This window comes from Sus scrofa, chromosome 6 (genome assembly GCF_000003025.6).
Source record: "Sus scrofa isolate TJ Tabasco breed Duroc chromosome 6, Sscrofa11.1, whole genome shotgun sequence".
Lineage (NCBI taxonomy): Eukaryota > Metazoa > Chordata > Mammalia > Artiodactyla > Suidae > Sus > Sus scrofa.
In genome coordinates, this window is record NC_010448.4 from 52,384,187 (window position 1) to 52,402,804 (window position 18,618).

The 18,618-nt window shown below is 57.9% G+C and overlaps 1 protein-coding gene across 1 annotated transcript in view; it reads left to right on the top strand.

The window, feature by feature from the left end:
- Window positions 1-17,862, top strand: part of LOC100513542 (serine/threonine-protein phosphatase 5) — a 28,783-nt gene extending 10,921 nt beyond the window's left edge. The window contains exons 2-13 of the mRNA XM_003127234.6: window positions 1,197-1,438; window positions 8,537-8,684; window positions 9,377-9,498; window positions 12,273-12,338; window positions 12,640-12,738; window positions 13,539-13,644; window positions 14,951-15,093; window positions 15,178-15,265; window positions 15,937-15,977; window positions 16,072-16,250; window positions 17,093-17,174; window positions 17,345-17,862. Of these exons, the coding sequence (XP_003127282.4) occupies window positions 1,197-1,438; window positions 8,537-8,684; window positions 9,377-9,498; window positions 12,273-12,338; window positions 12,640-12,738; window positions 13,539-13,644; window positions 14,951-15,093; window positions 15,178-15,265; window positions 15,937-15,977; window positions 16,072-16,250; window positions 17,093-17,174; window positions 17,345-17,407 (1,379 nt within the window). The 3' untranslated portion in view covers window positions 17,408-17,862. The remainder of the gene's footprint in view (window positions 1-1,196; window positions 1,439-8,536; window positions 8,685-9,376; window positions 9,499-12,272; window positions 12,339-12,639; window positions 12,739-13,538; window positions 13,645-14,950; window positions 15,094-15,177; window positions 15,266-15,936; window positions 15,978-16,071; window positions 16,251-17,092; window positions 17,175-17,344) is intronic.

Consider the following 18,618-nt stretch of genomic DNA (forward strand, 5'->3'; position numbering starts at 1 on the left):
ATGGGAGGGGTCCAAGACCGCTCTGCAGATACTGACGGAGTGTTTGACCTTGAATGAGACTTTGGCCACTCACCGTAACGTGAGCACCTGGCAGGGCTTATGCCATGGAGATGGGAGGATTCCACGCGTCGAGGGGAACATGCAGGTCACAGCCATAGCTCGTTTCAGATAAAATCGAACTTTTCCCTTGGGCCGGATGTCATACCCTGTCACTCTCCACTTAGAGTGTCATGTCCACACCCCACTGGGGCTGTGGTTTTGGGAACTGACCTGCCAGCCCCCCTGCCCTTATCTCCTGTCCTCCCCCAGTGCAGTTCCCCCCAGCCACACCTCCCTTTCGCTGGCCCTAGAATGCAGTGCTCTCGCGTCCCCCCTCCCGCCAGGGCCTTTGCACCTGCTGTTCCTTCCGTTGGGAATGCTCTTCCTCCAGCCTGGTTTGTCGCCTCCTTTGGGTCTCTGCTGCTGTGTCCCCTTCTTTTTTTTTTTTTGTCTTTTTTTTGCCTTTGCTAGGGCCACTCCTGCAACATATGGAGGTTCCCAGGCTAGGGGTCGAATCGGAGCTGTAGCCTCCGGCCTACGCCACAGCCACAGCAACGCGGAATCCTTAACCCACTGAGCAAGGCCAGGGATGGAGCCCGCAACCTCATGGTTCCTAGTCGGATTCGTTAACCACTGAGCCACGACGGGAACTCCTGTGTCCCCTTCTTGAGACTTAAGTAGGTTCCTTTTCTCTTCCTACTTCCTATTCTTCTACTAAACCCCCTCTTTGGGCTTGTTCATCTGCTTCGGGGGGCTGGACAGCCAAGGGGCTAAGGGCAGACTCATCTGCTTGTTCATGTCTCAGGTCCGGCATCAGTAACATATCCTCCTAGCCATGGGGAACATTCAGGAAGACCTCTTGAAGTCCTGGAGGAAATACAGCCCAGCTGCGGCCTCAAGGGGTGATGGTTAGGTGGCTGGTGTGTGGAAGTGATTTGGGGTCCCAGGGATGTGGGCCTGAGGAGGCGAGGCCTGTGCGAGGATGGGACAGTCAGGACAGGGAAGTGGTGGGGGGTGCTGAAGAGAAGTATCCGAGCTCAGCCGTGGACCTCAGCTTCCCCATCTGTAAACAGGACTGGGCCAGTCCCAGCCTAGGGCCTGTTCTGGCTGGGTGGGGGCAGCCCTGCCTCATGCCGCCTCTTCCTCCGTCTTCACAGCCAAGGACTACGAGAACGCCATCAAGTTCTACAGTCAGGCCATAGAGCTGAACCCAAGCAATGCCATCTACTATGGCAACCGCAGCCTGGCCTACCTGCGCACCGAGTGCTACGGCTACGCGCTGGCCGACGCCACACGGGCCATCGAGATGGACAAGAAGTACATCAAGGGTTACTACCGCCGCGCAGCCAGCAACATGGCCCTGGGCAAGTTCCGGGCCGCCCTGCGCGACTACCAGACGGTGAGCTGGGCCCGGGGGTGGGGTGGGTGGGGCGGGCTGGCGAGGCTGGCGAGGCTGGCGGAGCAGACAGGGTGTGAGTGTACACGTGTTTAGTCACCGCTCAGCTCATCCAGCAAATGGCCATGAGGCCCCGTGGCCCCCAGCAGACGACCTGGGTTTGCAGCCAGGCTCTGCCATCACTGCCTGGTGACCCTGGACAGAGTACTCTCTATGCTTTCTTTCCTACATCTGTGAAATGGGAGAACAGTAAGACCTGCCTCCCAGCGTCGCCACGAAGAATAAATAAATGAGTTTCTGCTTTTCAGACATTTAGAGTAGTGCCTGGTACGTGGTTGTTGTTCTGTAACAATTAAGTGTTATGATTATTGTTGTTGCTATTATTGGTGAACAAGAGGCACACAGCCCTTCTGCCGGCAGAGCTTGTCATTCGGAGAAGGGCAGAAGAGAAGCCCGTGTCACGGCCAAGGTAACCAGCATCCTCACAGGGGAGGGTGTGGTCTGGAAGGAAACAGGGCCGCCTGCCGTCAAGGGACAGCAAGCGGAGGCCGTGTGTTCCTGCAGCAGCGAGCACAAGCACGGCTGGCTGGAACTGGCCAAGCGCGCTTGCTCATCCGCCCGGCCAGCGCCGGAGTGGCTCTGACAGTCCCCATAGTGGGAACGACCTGCAGAGCGAGCGGGACAGGTGGCTTCTATTCCCTTCACTTAAACTGGCTGGTTGACCCATGCGGCAGCCCTGTGAGGTGGGGGCCGTGGTTCCCCCCACTGCCCAGATGAGACGGAGGCCCAGGAGGCTCAAGTCACCTGCCCATCAGGCAAGTGGCAGAGCTGGGATCTGATGCGGGCAGCCCAGCCCTCCGACCCATGTCTTTCCCTGCTTCAGGGAGTCGCTCCTTGAGAGTAGGGGTTTTGTTTGTTCTGTCCATCGGGGTGGTGCTTGGCACCCAACAGGGGCTCAGTGTTTGTTGAACAAATTGCTGTTCTCCCCCTGTACACACACACACACACACACACACACACACTCTCTCTCTCTCTCTCTCTCTCTCTCTTCTCTCTCTCTCTCTCTCTCCCTTCCTCCCTTCCTCCCTCTCTCCTTTCTTTTCATTCATCACACGCTCTGAGAGCTCCTGTTGTGTAAGGAGGGCGCAGGGGAGGTTGAGAGCCGCAGGCTGCAGGTGGAGGGAGCCAGGTCACCCGGCCGGGGCTGGCTGCTGGCTGCTGGCCCAGAGAGGAGCGCGGGCAGCTTTCAGGCCAAGCGCAGGCTTGAGCCAAGCCCTGGGGACACCTGGGTCAGGGCGGGGGCAGAGGCACGGAGGAGGAGATGATTTACAGACGGGAGGGGGCGGCAAGGAGGAGGGGGCGGGGGGCGATACTCGGGAGGATAAGGGAAGGCACAGCAGAGCAGTGTTCTTACAAGCTTGGCCTCCCAGGCCACCCCCCTGCCAAGCCTCCTCCTTGTCCCTTGGTGTCCTTGTTTGGAGAAGAGCGATAAGAGGAGTGGCCTCCTGGTGGCTGCGGGGCTCTGGTGAAGTGGCATGAGGCATTGGGGTCACTGGGGTGGAGGGCTCAGTAATGAGGAACTCAGGAGGACAGCTGGGGTTGGACGGGGCAGGGCTTTTCTTCAGGTCTCAGGTGCGGGGAGGGGCCTGGGGCAGATTGAGGGGGCGGAAGACAAGAGGACCCCCAAGTGCAGGTCTGCACCTGGGGCTTGGCCCCACGTGCTCTGCGAGGGTAAGAAGGTCAGGCCAGCCGACTTGCGGGCGCACCCCATCTGAGCTTTATCCCAGGCCTTGGCGGGTGCCGCGGAGGGCTGGGTCATGGCCCATTTCTCTGTGGGTGCGCTGCCAGCAGCCCTGGGGAGTCCCCCCACGAGATCCTTGCCTGCAGGCTGTCCTTTCTGACATGCTTCATCCTTCTCTGGGTGCGGGGCAGAGGGGCAGGGCCCTGGGCTGGCTCCCCATCCAGAGTCTGCTTCCAAAACTATTTTGTGACCTGCTGGAGTTTCGTGGAGGACGTACCCAGGCCTCCTCTTAGATCGTGGCATCCTTGGAGGTGGAACCAAGGCCCTAGGCCCTGGTGAAGGCCTTTCCTTTCTCAGCCTCAGCTTCCTTATCTGCACACTCCCTGTGGGCCTAGCCCCATTGGGAGCTCTTTATATGTATTTTACCTGAAGGAAACGCATTCAATCTAGCTTACAAGAGGGAAACTAAGGTCTGGAGAGAGGAAGTCCCTCCAAGGTCACCTAGCAGAGAAGAGGCAGGGCTGAGACCTGAACCCAGAGTCTGCACTTGTAGCTGTTGGTGGGCCCTGAGGTCAGCGCGACGGTTTGAGACCAGTGGAGTAGGGAGAAAACAGCAGTTCACTGGAGCAGGTACGCATGTGTCTGTGAAGGCTGCTCTTCATCTGTGTGCGTCCGAGGGGTATGGGGTGTGGTGAATGCATGTCTTTCTTACTCTGAGTTGTGGTCAGAAATGCTGAAGGTCCCTCGGCAGGGCCTCCAGGGTCAGATGCGCAGCTCTGAGCCGTGCAGCTCTGAGCCGTGCAGCTCTGCGTGCTTGGGCTCTGGCTTTGCGTCCTCACCTGTAAAAGGACGGGAAGAGCAGAGCCGCCTCGGTGTCCTTGTGAGGAATTGGCGAGCCGTACGGTTAGAGTCAGGCCTGCCCCTGTGGGTCCTGGTGCATTTCTCCTGGGGGCGTCTGGGGAAGCACTGCGGCCTTGGGCTGGGTTGGGGGTGGTCCTCCATTCTGCTCTCCCTCCAGGGCCAAGCCTTGGACTCTTAGCAGGAGCCCAGCTCCCCTTTCCATGGGCCCATGTTGAATCCCCCCACCAACGCCCCTTCTCTCCCAGTTCATCTTTCAGGGGGACTTTGGCTTCAGGACTCCCTGCCCCCGCACTGGGTCATCTTCTCGGAAGATTCTGCCTATCTTCTTTCCTGTCTGTGGCTGGGACTCAGGCGGTCACGTGGGCCCAGGCTGGATCTAAGGGACCCCTTCGGCACTCTCCACTCCACCCCTTCCTGGGGCTTGGGGGTTTGGTTTGAAATATGGTTTGCGTTTAAGTTCCTTCTCAGAGCACATAGCCCAGTGCCGTTGGGTAGAAATGCCTTTTGTCCTGCACGTCTGTGCAAGCGCCTGTGCACCTCAGGTGTGGATAGATGATAGTGACAGGAACAGTCACAGCTGGCACCTGACACCTGGCCTTCGCACTCTGAAAACTCATGTGATCTTCATGACAACCCCAGAAATGGGGCCTGTTACTATCCCTGATTGACAGGTGAGAAAGCCGCAGCCCAGGAGTAGGTCCCTCCCCTGAGGTCCCACAGCCAGGCAGAGACAGCCCGGTCCCAGAGTCAGGCTCCTGACCACTGGACATAAGCAGTGGCCAGAATTTCTCAGCCTATTACTTGCCCTTAGCTCAGTGTCTTGCTTCTGTTTTATTGTGAAAGGAGTGTTGGTGTGACTTCCTAAATGAGTTCACTCGAGTTTTTCCACTTGTGGGGTGCAGACCCAAGTGTCGTGCCTCCACTGCCTGCCCCGAGCACCTGGCTGGCCTCAGCTGTCCCTGTGCCTCTGGCAGGCACAGCCCCTGCCTGGGCTATGTCCTGTCACCTCTGCACTGGAAATAATCATGGAATTCCTGCTGTGGCTCAACGGGCTAAGAACCCGCCTGGTGTCTGTGAGGGTGCGAGTTTGATCCGGTGGTGCTGTGGCTGTGGTGTAGGCCGGCAGCTGCAGCTCCGATTCGACCCCTAGCCTGGGAACCTTCATGTGCTGGCGGGTGTGCCCTGCCCCCCGAAAGAAAATAATCATAATGGCCCGCCACATGTTGTCATGTCACCCAGAGGTCAGGAGCACTTGGTGAGGGACCTGGTTTTTGCTGCTGGTCTCTAGTCCCTCACCTCAGTTCTAAACCCAACTGTTTGAAAAAACAGTCTGGTAAGTTCAGTCAACTCGTTTGGTGATGAAAGCTGACCTGGACTTAAAATAGGAGGCTGTCAATGGTCTTGAATGCTCCCAGGTGGTGCAATTGGAGGTTTTGCTGCAGAAACAGAAGGGTGTGTAGTCTCCAGGTGCCACCTGGTCCACTGGGGGCGTCACATAACATACAGCCCTGGCACCGTGTCACCTTTCTGAAATCCGGGCAGTTCCCAGTTCCCCAGTACACGCAGCCCCCATGGCTTCACATGGGGATGTTGAGCCTGTGTTAGCGTTTTGTCGGTTGGAGCACTGTAGTTACTGCCCATTAGTACTCCCAGCTGAAAAGGCTCCTTTTTGAAAACAGCTTTTAATTTTGAGAGTGCCATAGCTTCACTCGGAGTTATAAGAAGTAATATAGAGGTCCCATTCTCCCAGTTTCCCCACTGACATAACTGGCATCATTACGAAAATACCATAGTCAGATACTGACACGGACATGGCCTAGATCCCACTTTGTTGGGTTTTTTGTTTTTTGTTTTTTTTTTTGGTTTTTTTGTCTTTTCTAGGGCCGCTCCTGCAGCATATGGAGGTTCCCAGGCTAGGGGTCTAATCAGAGCTATAGCCGCCGGCCTACGCCACAGCCATAGCAACGTCAGATCCGAGCCACATCTGCGACCTACACCACAGCTCACGGCAATGCCGGATCCTTCACCCACTGAGCAAGGCCAGGGATCGAACCTGCAACCTCATGGTTTCTAGTTGGATTCATCTCTGCTACGCCACGACAGGAACTCCGGGGCCCGATGTTAAGTTGTCACATTACCCCCCCCACCCCAGGATTGCTGGCACCCTCCTTGCTTTCTAGATGCTGAGGGAGGCCAGAGAGGTGGGGCTGCCTGCACTCTGACCATGACCAGCGTCTCCCTGAAGGGGTGCAGGGCGCTGTGGGGACGATGGCCGAGAGTAGGGAGGTGAGCACGTCCCAGCGTGCATGGCGGGAGTCACAATCTTATGCAGGGAGAGAACCAAACGCTGGCTTCTTAGATCAGTGTCTTTGCCTCTCTGGGCCTCAGTTTCCTTATCTGTCCAGTGGAGATTGTGATCACACCACGTAGCGCTGCTCTGACGATCAAGTGAGCAGGGCAGTTGCTTACACCCTCAGACGCATAGTAAGCACTGCACTGGGTACGCTTGCCGCTGCTGTTACTGCCCCAGCTCCTTTAGTCCCGGCAGCGTAGTGTTGTCTGAGAACCCGGCAGGGGCTCAGAGGAGATGCTTGGGGTGGCGGGGTCGTCCTTGTCCAGTCAGGACGTTTGTTGACATCTGGGACTCAGCCTCAGCTCCCGCCTCCCAGCCACCTTCCAGTGGGGAGGCAGGTTCCTGCAGTACTCGGCCTGCTGGGGAGCCCCGAGGGGGTACCTGACGCAGCCTGGCGGATGGGGGCAGTGGTTGCACATGAGGGAGCTGAGAGCCGGAAGAGGAGCAGGAGCTAGAAAGGAGCTGGAGGTGGAAGTGTGCTCTGGGCCAAGCCTGTACGAGGCCTGGAGGTGAGCGGGAGCTGGCCCCTTTGGGGACTTGTGAGTTTGGTCTGGCTGGTAGTGCTGAGCAAACAGAGGGTGGCTTGGACTTTATCCTGGGGTGTGGACTATAACCTCTCCTCGTTGGGAAGGACTCCAGGGAATGCCTGGTGCTGCTTTTCTCCTAAGCCTGGCACGGTGCCCCCACCCCAGGTGGAGCTGCCTGGCAGGGTGCCCTAGCCTGAGCCTGCCCAGACCCAGCTCCCTGCCACCCCACCTGGCCTGCATACCCATTCTGGGGGGTGGGGGAGCCCCATTGACCCTCGGGGATCAGCAAGTGCCTTTGTCCGGGCTTCTGACCCTTTCTGGTGGTCTCTTTCCACCAGGGACATGGCAGCCCTGGCAGCCCTTCCTGCCCGCTGTGGGGAGCAGGAGCTGAGGGGGCCCACACCTAGGGAGGCCAGCAGGATGGGCAGGTCAGCCAGGGTCCACTCCTAATCGCACTGACAGTAGCTAAAGGGCGTCTCGGAGTGAACTCACTTGCCCAAGGTCACACAGCAAGTGAGGGGCAGAGCCGGGCTCTGCGTGCAGGCCTGCCTGCTTCTGAGCTTGGAGGAGTAGAGTTTGTAGGAAGCAACGTAGAAGGGAGGGACAGCGCCGGCTCCTTTTACTGAGAACTAAGCGTGTCCTGAGGTCTGGGGCTCAGTGCGTGTGATCTCATTTAATCCGCACAGCAGCCTATGAATGGCGGCCGAGGAGGGCAGCATGTGAGCATGTGGAGTTGACTCTTGCCCGGCCCCGCTGCGTGCACTCACTCAGTCCTCTCAGCTGCCCGCTGAGGGGGACGGGGTCGCAGGCAAACTCATTGCCCAGGTCACGCTCCTGATGATTGCAGAGCTGAGATTGGAACCCACGAGTCCTGGATCTGTGACCCAGTCTCTACCTTCCTTCAGAAGAGAAAACTCAGGGGCTCATTTGCCCTGGGTCCCTCCCCACCTCCCGCAAAGCCCAAAGTTGAATGAGGGCCTTGCCACCACTGGGTGCCGGCTGCTGCTCGCCCACCCAGGCTGCCCGCCAGGCCCTGTGTTCATTACTTAGCCTCCCAACAGCCCTGGCAGGTGGAGCCTGTCGTGTCTGCATTTTGTGGATGAGAAAACTGAGGATCATGGAGTCCAGGTTCCCCGGCAAGTCATTGCCTCTTCAGATGAGTCTGGGCTGTTAACAGAGACTTTGGATCAGCCCCTGCTTTCCTCTCAATCCCACCCACCTTGGAAATAACATCATGAACTGTGCCTCGGCCCACCCTGGTTCCAGCGAGGAAGCTGGAGCTGGACGCGTGCCTCCAGTGGCCAGTTGATGGTGGTCAGAGCTGAGATTTATTATGAGTGTCTGTGTGGGTTAACATGTTTACCTTCTCAGCAGCCCTGTGTTGGCAGCTCCGTCAGGCCCACTTTGGGGGTGCAGAAACCGAGGCCTAGAGGCTGAGCCCAAGCTTGTATCCCTGGTACCCGGTGGCCCAGCCACTCTGCTCCACGTTGGTGGAGCCTGGGGCCAGGCAGGCCAAAGATGGCCATGGCGTCTGTCTCCTTGAGGCTCCTTTGCCCGACCTCGGCCTGGGCGTTGATACCTGTTCCCTTCCTTCCCCTCTCACCCACCCACACACCCAGGTGGTGAAGGTGAAGCCCCACGACAAGGACGCCAAGATGAAGTACCAGGAATGCAACAAGATCGTGAAGCAGAAAGCCTTCGAGCGGGCCATTGCAGGTGATGAGCACAAGCGCTCCGTCGTGGACTCACTCGACATCGAGAGCATGAGTGAGTAGGGTCTGGGTGCGCTCTCCGTGCCCTACCCAGAACATTGCACATCCTGGCCTGGACCTTCCATTCCCCTGCATGCTGGGGCCTGGGGGCCGTGGGGCTCACGCACCGTCTGTTGCTCCTCTGCCTGCGCACCTGGGGACTCCACAGTCCAGAGCTGGGGCTGCAGGCCCCCAGGTCCAGCGAGCTTCCCTGCTGTACTGCCCACCCTGCCACCCACAGCTGCACCCACCTGTTGTGGACCTTCCATGTCTGATTTGTCCTTAGGTCCCCTAGGCACTCAGATGAGTCATTCATTCCGCAGATGACTGTTGGGCACCTCCTGGGTGCCAGACGCTGGTGTAGGCCCTGGGGATGCAGCTGTGGACAGACCTGTCCCTGCCCTCGAGGGGCTGGTGTCCCGGTGGGGAGAGGATGGACTCGTCAGCTCACAGTGCTGAGCGCGGTCACGTCCTGGCAGGGAGGGGCCGCGGTAGACGGGGAGGGCACCGAGAGGGCCTGGGAGCTGACCTGAGCGGAAGGAGCGGCCATGAGAGGCCCCGGCCAGGGGAGGACGCTTCTCTCACTCCGTCCCCCTCTCAACCTGTGTGTCCAGAGCCGTGTCTGCCCCGTGCCTGGGAGCCCGGCCCCACTTCCCACCCTCCCAGTGGCCGTGGCCACTGACTCTGGTCCCCCCATTCACACACCAGCCATCGAGGATGAGTACAGCGGGCCCAAGCTGGAGGACGGCCGAGTGACAGCCACCTTCATGAAGGAGCTCATGCAGTGGTACAAGGACCAGAAGAAACTGCACCGGAAGTGCGCCTACCAGGTAACGCCCCGGCGGGGGCTGCCCAGCTGTGCCTGAAGCCCACCGCAGAGGGCCACTCCAGGACGGGGGTCCCGGTGGCCCGCGCTTGCTGAGCCCGGGGCGCGCCAGGCGCCATGCAAAGGAATCCTTTACTTCTAGCGTTTCCACTGGCTTATTTTTGAAGACCGCTTTCATCTCTCTGCCACATATGCTCGTGCATGTCATTTGCCTTTCCTGCTAGAGCCTTTAACACATTTTTCATGGTTATTTTCAAGTCTCTGTCTGGATATTCCACCATCTGGGTCATCTCGCGGTCTGCTTCCATTGTCGGCTTTTTGTGTCTTTAAATTTTTTATTGTATGCCAGACATTTTGTGTAAAAGAACAGTAGTTCTCTTGTGGCAGTGGGTTAAGGATCCGGCATCATCACTGCAGTGGCTCAGGTCACTTCCATGTGCCGTGGCCACGACCAAAAAAAACAGTAGCGACCAAGGCAAATAACGTTTTTCTGCACATCATGGCAGGACCTGGTTCTGTCGGGCTGCTAGTGGCAGGGCTGTGTCCCTCTCGTCGGCAGTCGAGGGGCAGCTCTTCTTGGCCTTTGTTCACGGCTGGCTTCAGATTTTTTTCAGAGTGAATCAGGACGCTCCTGTCAGCAGGGCTTGGGATCTCAGCCCTGCCAAAATCCTGGGCATGTCTTTGCGCTGTCAAGTCTCCAGCTTTTGAAACTGTAGGAAAACGCTACATTTTTTTTTTTTTTCCCCCTCTACAGACCTGCTGCCAGATTTTGGGGTGGCTGGTGAGTTTTCCGCTCTCTAGTCTCGCCCCCACTTTTGTGCCTCAGAAGGCCTCTCTCCACCACGCCGCCTCGTGCCCGCGTGGCCGTGGAGAGAATCGGTGGGCGAGGGCACAGGCCTGCATCAGGGGCTGCTTGGGGCTTTGTCATGCCAGCTGCCCCGAGGGAGACAGTCACAGTCCCTTTTTCCTGGGAACCCTCACTGTCCCCATTCGAGTAATTCAGACCTCTTTGCATCCTTGACTCAGATGTGTTTCAGAGTGTTTGTTTGTTAATTTGTTTTTGGTGTTTGGGTTTGTTTGTGGTTTTTTGTCCCTTTGGCTCTTTCTCCTCATGGGCCAGAGGGACTATCTTCGATAACTTTCCGTGTTCTGACCAGCAGTGGCCATCTACTTGACTTTAACACTTTGTTGTCCTAACGTTTTATGTAGAAACGTGTCAAATCTACAGAAAAGTCAAAAGAACAGTTCTGTAAACATCTGTACCCTCTTCACCTAGATTCACTAACTGTTCACATTTTGACGCCTTCTGTGTATACATGTATATGCGTGTGTGTCACGCACACCCTTTTTACTTTCGCCCAACCACTCGAGAATAAGTTGCATCATAACCTGAATCCCCTAAAAACAGGACATTCTCTTGCTTGACTGTAACTTAGTCATCCCACCGCAGAACTTTAGCTTGGATACAGTAATACCAGCTAAGGCGGACAGCCCCAGGCCGACCATAAGACCCGCAGACACTGTCAGATGCACATGACATTGTCAAGGTCATCTTCAATCACTGAGAACGGGCACTATCTGTGTTGCCAGGCGAATATTTTAATTTCCCCCAGTTATTTTTCAAAACATCATTTTAGCTGTTTTTTTATTTTTATTTTTATTTATTTATTTATTTTTAATTTTATTTTCCCACTGTACAGCAAGGGGATTAAGCTATCCTTACATGTATACATTACAATTACATTTTTTCCCCCACCCTTTGTTCTGTTGCAACGTGAGTTTAGCTGTTTTTTTTAAAATGCAGAATCCAAGAATCAATTACTGCATAGGACCTGCATTTTTTACCTCTTTCCATCTAGAATAGTCAGTCTCATACCTTTTTGCAAAATTCTTTTTTTTTTTTTTTTTTTTTTTTTTTGTCTTTTTTGCTATTTCTTGGGCCGCTCCTGTGGCATATGGAGGTTCCCAGGCTAGGGGTCCATTTGGAGCCGTAGCCACCGGCCTACGCCAGAGCCACAGCAACGCGGGATCCGAGCCGCATCTGCAACTTACACCACAGCTCACGGCAACACCAGATCCTTAACCCACTGAGCAAGGCCAGGGATCGAACCCGCCTAGTCTTATTTATTAACCGCTGTGCCATGACGGGAACTCTGTTTTTGCAAAATTCTTTTGTGACGCTGATATTTAGATATTTCCAAGCCAGTTGTTTTATAAAATGTTACACATCTGGATTCAGCCTGAGAGTTTCTTTTTTCTTTTTTGTCTTTTTTCTTAGGGCCGCACCTGCAGCATATGTAGATTCCCAGGCTAGCAGCTGAATTGGAGCTGTAGCTGCCGGCCTGCACCAGAGCCACAGCAATGCCAGATCCATGTCTGCAACCTACACCACAGCTCACGGCCACACCGGATCCTTAACTCACTGAGCGAGGCCAGGGATCGAACCTGCATCCTTTTGGATACTAGTCAGGTTCATTTCCGCTGAGCCACGACAGGAACTCCCAGCTTGGGTGTTTCTTGGCGCTGATTGTTTTAGGAGAAATCAGGAGTCTAGGGCTTCCTGTGAAATAATCCTAATATTTAAATGCTACATAGGCCACTCAGGTCATAGCCTGGGGGCCACCTCTGTTTCCGGCTGGGCCTCCCCTACCTGTTCCTCTCAGCACCCCACTTCTCACCCTCAGCCCAGCAGCGTCTCCTGGCCAGTCCAGTCCCCAGGGTCGGGGTGGGTGGCAGGCCATCCAGCTGGCCCCGCTCACAGCCCGTCTTGCCTTGCAGATCCTGGTACAGGTCAAAGAGGTCCTCTCTAAGCTGAGCACGCTGGTGGAGACCACACTCAAAGAGGTGCGCGCCGGGGTGGGATGCGGGCAGCCGGGGGGGTGGCTCCCTGGCTGGGTTGGGGCCTCGGGGCTCAGACACTCATGGGCCCACCCGGCTTGGTCTGCCCCTCTCCCTAACGCCCCCTGCCCTCCACCTCGGGTCCCCGCTGGCTGTCCCTCTCCGCCCTCTTCATTTCTGTGCCCCCACCTGCATCTTGCATGGTTCTTCTCGGTCCGCTCTGACCTCTCACCCTGCCCCTCCCCTCTGCCCCCTCCCCACATCTCTCTCTGGGCCCCTCCCTCTCCGGTGGCCTCTTTTCTTCCAGACAGAGAAGATTACAGTGTGCGGGGACACCCACGGCCAGTTCTATGATCTCCTCAACATATTTGAGCTCAACGGTTTACCCTCGGAGACCAACCCCTATGTATCCTTCCTCGGAAGGGCAAGCCCCTCCCCTGCCCCTCCTCTTGGGTTTGGGGTGGAGGAGGGAGAGGAACCCCTGCCTGAGAAAAAGGCGTGAACCTGAGAAGGGCCCCGAGACAGGGGGAGCGGTTGGCAGCCTTGTGTTCCAGGCCCCGGGGCCAGGCAGGCCTGTGTCGGAGCCCCAGCTTCTCCCCTCTTGGAAGAGGGCTGGATGCACCAGAGCACGTCGGCACGGCACCTGGCCTGCCCACGCCCGGCTTCCCTCTTGGCTGTGCCATTTTCTGGCTATATGACTGGCAGGTCGCCTCACCCCTCAGTTCCTTGGGCTCCTCATTTGTGAAATAGCTGGTGGTGAAGGGCCTGTCTCCTCAACTACCGAGAGGCCTGATGTGTTAACACCTGGCAGGTGCTCCGTGACCCACGGTCCCTGCTCTATAAGTGTTTGCTGCTGTTATGATGATTGCTTGATGAATGGTTGCTGTGCGGTGTCGCCCGTGTCCTGTTTCTTCTGTGGCTTTGGGTCTGAATTTGGGGGAGAGCTGAAGCCGGCTGACCACCTGGGGTATGCACCTCAGCCATCAGTTTCCCTGAAAAGCAGGCGAGGTTGGGGACCTCAGTACCAGCCTGCTGAGGCTCAGAGGTCAAGCTGCTGGACCAGACCCACACAGCGAGCAGAGACGAAAGCCCAGATGCCCTGAGCCCTGCTGGCATCCTCGACCCCAAGCTGGTGCCACCAGGGGCCCTGGGGTGTGGAGGGGCTGGGGAGGGAGCACCCCCACCTCGTTTTCCTTAGCGGGGCAGATATTTAATGGTGACTTCGTGGACCGTGGCTCCTTTTCCGTAGAAGTGATCCTCACCCTTTTTGGTTTTAAGCTCCTCTACCCAGATCACTTTCACCTACTTCGAGGTGAGCTGGGGGGCAGGGTCTGGGGTCAGTGTAGGGCCTTCAGCAGGGCCCTCACTTTCTCCTCCATGAGCCTCCAACTTCTTAGCTGCTAAGTGGGGATACTGGTTGCAGCTCTGTTCATTTTGTGCCTTCACTGGGCTGGTGGACAGGGCTGCCGTGTAAGGTTGAGTGGGTTGTGCACTGCACAGGCGGCGTCATCTCAGTGGAGCTCTTTGGGCCCTAGTGAGGACTTTGGTCATGGGAGGGCTCTGAGCAGAGGAGGCTGACTCTGGGGTTAACAGGATCCCTTGGGTCTCTGTGGAGAACAGACCAAGGGCTGAGAGTGGGAGCATGGAGACTGGTGGTGGCCAGACCCAGGGGGAACAGTGGTTGGATTGGGGTTCTTTTCAAAGTAGAGCCCGGGGTGTTTGCTGATGGGCTGGATGTGCATATGAGGGAAAGAAGGGGTCGGGGGTATTCCAAGGTTTTGGCTGGAGCATCTGAAGGGCTGTGGCTGCCACTGACGGATGGAAGGACGGGAAGAGCAGGGTGGGGAATGGGGAGCTTGGCTCCGGATGCGGTTCTCAGACTGAGATGTCTGGGCCCGATGGGCAGGACGAGCTCTCCAGGGAATCAGGGCCCCAGTGGGTGGGGTGGGGGCGCTGAGGTGTGGGGTGATGACTGGAGGTGCAGCCAGGAGAGGAGGAAGCGAGGGCAGCGGACTGGGTTGGGGGCTCCCGGGGGCATGAGTGCTGACACCGGTCAGGCCCAGGGTTCACATGGCGACCCCAGGCATGGAACAGATGCTTGAGGAGCGCCAGCAGAGGACTTGAACAGCACGGGCTCAGCAGCCATGGGGGCCCGGCAGCTTCCTTGCCACCCTGCCCCTGAGCCCTGGGAGGGAGGAGGGAGGTTGCTTGGGGGAAGATGGAGCCCCCATTTTGTCCAGATCTCCCCCTCCTTGGCACTTACAGCCTGAGACAGCCTGAAAAGTATGACAGGTCCTTTAAGGAGGAGCCTGAGGCTCCCAGGGGCTGGGGACGTGCCTGTGGCCACTTGGGGTTGGGACCGGGGTGAACCCAGGTCTCAGCCACTCCATGGCGATCGGTACAGGCCTGGGCCCTGTGGCCACATGCCCAGGCGTCTCAGCCTTTTGCCCTCTAGAAAGGGGACTGAGGACAGTGTCTCCACCCTGTCGGGTTTCTGGGAGGGACCAGCGAGCTGCTGCACGGATGCCATTGGCTCGGGGCCGCCGGGCAGTCCTCCCCGGCCAGGGCCGAGGGTGCCCAGCAGTGCTGAGGTCTCTCTTCATCCTGCTGTTGGCTAGGCAACCATGAGACGGACAACATGAACCAGATCTATGGCTTCGAGGGCGAGGTGAAGGCCAAGTACACAGCCCAGATGTACGAGCTCTTCAGTGAGGTGTTCGAGTGGCTCCCGCTGGCCCAGTGCATCAATGGCAAAGTGCTGGTGAGCGAGCCCTCTGCCAGTCCCGGGAAGGTTGGAGTGTGGCTGGCTCCTCCCCTCACACTGCTGTCCCCACCTGAACCCCAGATCATGCACGGGGGCTTGTTCAGTGAAGACGGCGTCACGCTGGATGACATCAGGAAGATCGAGCGGAGTCGGCAGCCTCCAGATTCAGGTGACGGGGCAGGCTGGGGACAGCCCCTTCGTCCGGGGCCTTCCCAGTTTCCTCACTTGTGACTGGGGTCAGTGCAGCTCCCGCTGAGGCGGTGCTGGCCAGGGAGCATGAGTGCAGCAGCCGGCGTCCCTTATTTATTTGTTTGTGAGTTTATCCGCTGTTCCTGGAGTGACAGCATGGGGACAGACAGTGGGTGTCCCCACAGGTGGCTGTGGGGAGAGGGGGTGGACGGGGTGAGGGTATCAGGCGGTGGAGGCCCTCCCTGGGACAGCACGAGAGCACCCACCTACCTGCAGGAGGGTGGCCCGGCAAGCACAGGGGGCACGGGGCGAGCTTCCCACGACGGCTCTGCGAGGCCAGACCCTGGTGAGCCTCAGGGCCTGGGTGAGGAGCTGGGTCTTCGTTCCTAGGGCAGGAGGGGCCACAGAGGCTTGAGCAGGGCACGGACCTGATCTTAATCACAGTGTTAAAAGCCCCGTCCAGCTTTGGGGCCATAACAGATTGAACGTGGGATGGAGGGGAGGTCACGGGGAGGCCTGCAGCAGCTCTGAATCCCATCTCACGTGCCCCTCGCCCGCTCCCCGGTGGATGTCCCCTCCCAGTCCAGTCCTGACTCTGGACCACAGGCTTGGGAGGTGGCCTGTGCCTGATGCTCCCTCTCCTGCCTCTAGGTCCCATGTGTGACCTGCTCTGGTCGGACCCACAGCCACAGGTCAGTCTCCCTGGGGACAGGGGCTGCAGGTGTGGGCTGTGGGCAGAGGGCGTGGGTGGGGGGCGGCCAGCACCTGAGCACCCTGTCTCCCCAGAACGGGCGCTCGGTCAGCAAGCGGGGCGTGAGCTGCCAGTTCGGGCCTGACGTCACCAAGGCCTTCCTGGAGGAGAACCACCTGGACTACATCATCCGCAGCCACGAGGTCAAGGCCGAGGGCTATGAGGTGGCCCACGGTGGCCGCTGTGTCACCGTCTTCTCTGCCCCCAACTACTGGTACGGCCCTACCTCTACCTCTATCCGGGCCTCTCTTCCCCACCCACTGATTGTTTCTTTCTTTCTTTCTTTCTTTTTTTTTTTCTTTTTCGAACTTTTTTTGTGATAGAAAATTCCAAAATGTGATAAAATAGTGTAATGAACACCCACATACCTGTCACCTAGGTTCAGCAGTTAGCAGTGGGGGGCCAATCTCTGTAGTCTAACCACCCCGCCCCACCCCACCCTACCCCCGAGGCTGTTGTAAAGCAAACCCCAGGCATCCTCCTCCTAGTCACTGAGGCCCAGGTGTGCTTCTGAAAGAGGAAACTCTTTTCTGTACTGCTACCACAGTCACGCCTTCAAAAAAGGTCACCTGAACCCAGCAGGAGTTCCATTTCCCCCGATGTCTCATAATGTCTTTTTAGGTGATTTCTTTCAAGCAAGACCCAGACAAGGGCCGTGTTTTCAGTCTCCTTATCTTTGAGTTCCCTGTCCCCTCCCCTCTCCCTTGCTAGTTTTTGGTTGAAGAAACCAGAGTCTCTTATGCTCTGGACAAGGCCGATTCCATCCCCAGGTGGCTGGTCCCCACATTCCTTTGTCCCCTGTGTTTCCCAGTGGTTAGAGCCAGGGTGTGGTCACACTGGGGACCAGGTTTTGGCAAGAGCCCTGCTTGTGCCCTCTGCCCATCCTGACAGGAAGGCCTGCTGCTGGCCAGGCTCCCTGCGCCCTCTCCTCCCCTCCTGGCCTCTGTCCATCTGGGTCCTTGACTCTGTCTGGGGCTCCTCTCCCTCCCCCAGCCCCACACAGCCCCACCCAGCCCCTGACTGACCATATGGCCACCTCTGCTCCTGTCCTTGTAGCGACCAGATGGGGAACAAAGCCGCCTACATCCACCTCCGGGGCTCTGACCTGCGGCCCCAGTTCCACCAGTTCACAGCAGTGGTGAGTCACCCCCTGGGGTCCATGACCCGGGAGAAGGAGGCTGGTCAAGAGGGGCGAACTCGGTGCAGAGCAGCTCTCAGGGGCGGGGCTGCTTTCTGCCTCTGGGCTCAGAAGCCCCCTCTCGGCGCAGCCAGCCTCTCTGTCTGACCTGTGTGCCTCCGCTTCCGCAGCCTCATCCCGACGTCAAGCCCATGGCCTACGCCAGCACGCTGCTGCAGTTAGGGATGATGTGAGGCCCCCGCGGCAGGGCCCCGCTCCCCATCGACCCCAGGCCCAGCCCAGGGCAACGTTGGACCCCCTTTTACTTTGTAAAGTTTGTATTTATTCCCCTTTAGGTTTGCAGAGGGGGTGGGGGGCTGGCCAGATGGTCTGCTCCCTGGACAAAGGAGGAGGAGGTGGAGAGGCTGAGGGTGGGGCGCCGACCGGGCATTCTGGAGGGAGGCCAGCACCGCTGTGGGCGGGGCGGGGCCCAGAGGCTTCCCCGCCCCCCTCGTTTGCATGGCCCCTCCCCTGCTAAAGCAATAGGGCCCCGCCATAGGAAGACCCCTGGAAGGAGGGTCATCAGGGAGGCCTCACCTGCACCCCCTCCTGGCAGCCCCGGGGCGGGGCAGGCTGGGGCTCACCCCCTTCCCCAGCTATTTTATGTCTGTAATTAAATATGTTAAAATAAAGTCATTATTGTAAGTCAGCTCGTCTCGGATGGGTGGAGCCTCGGGAGCTGCTGGGACTGGGGTGACTCCTTCATTGGGAGGAGATTGGGAGGGGTCGGGAGCCCCACCCCCTTATCTCTCATCTCCCTGGGGGGCACCCTGGAGCTGGGCAGGTGGGTCTGGGGTTGGCCATCCTGCCAAGCAGCCCTGTGTCTGCCCATCGTAGTGGCTCCTGAGGGGGAGTTCTGCTCCTGGGCCAGAGAACCCCCATCTCTGCACGTGTGCAGGTGGGGAGAGCAGGGCGGAGCCAAAGCTGGAAGAAATTCCTCTCTGCCCTCCCCATGGCAAGTGTCACCGAGGCTGCTCACAGTCCAGCTCGCAGACCCCTCTTGGGGGAGGCCAACCTCGGTTCTTACATCCCACAGTGAGGCAGAAGTTTCCGGCCACCGAGGAAGATGAGGTATTTTCTGCCACTTGCCCTTTTATTCTGTCCATCAGAAGTTTATGTTGAATCCCATTCAGGTGGCTCGCCTTGGCTAGGCCTCTGGAAAGATTTCCCTTTTGAAGTCTGAGCTCTTTGGACCTACCTTTTCCAGATGACACCTGATGGAGGGTCGAGTCCAGTGAATACTTTGACCCCTGTTGCCTCCCCTGGGATAGAAATGAAGTCCTGGTTTCTTTGGGGCATTCAGAGAGGCCCCGAAGGTTGGTCCCCTTATCAAAGCAGGTGGGTGTGAACCACCTTCCGGGGGTATGCACTGGGGTATCCTGAGGAAAATGGGCACAAATCCCAC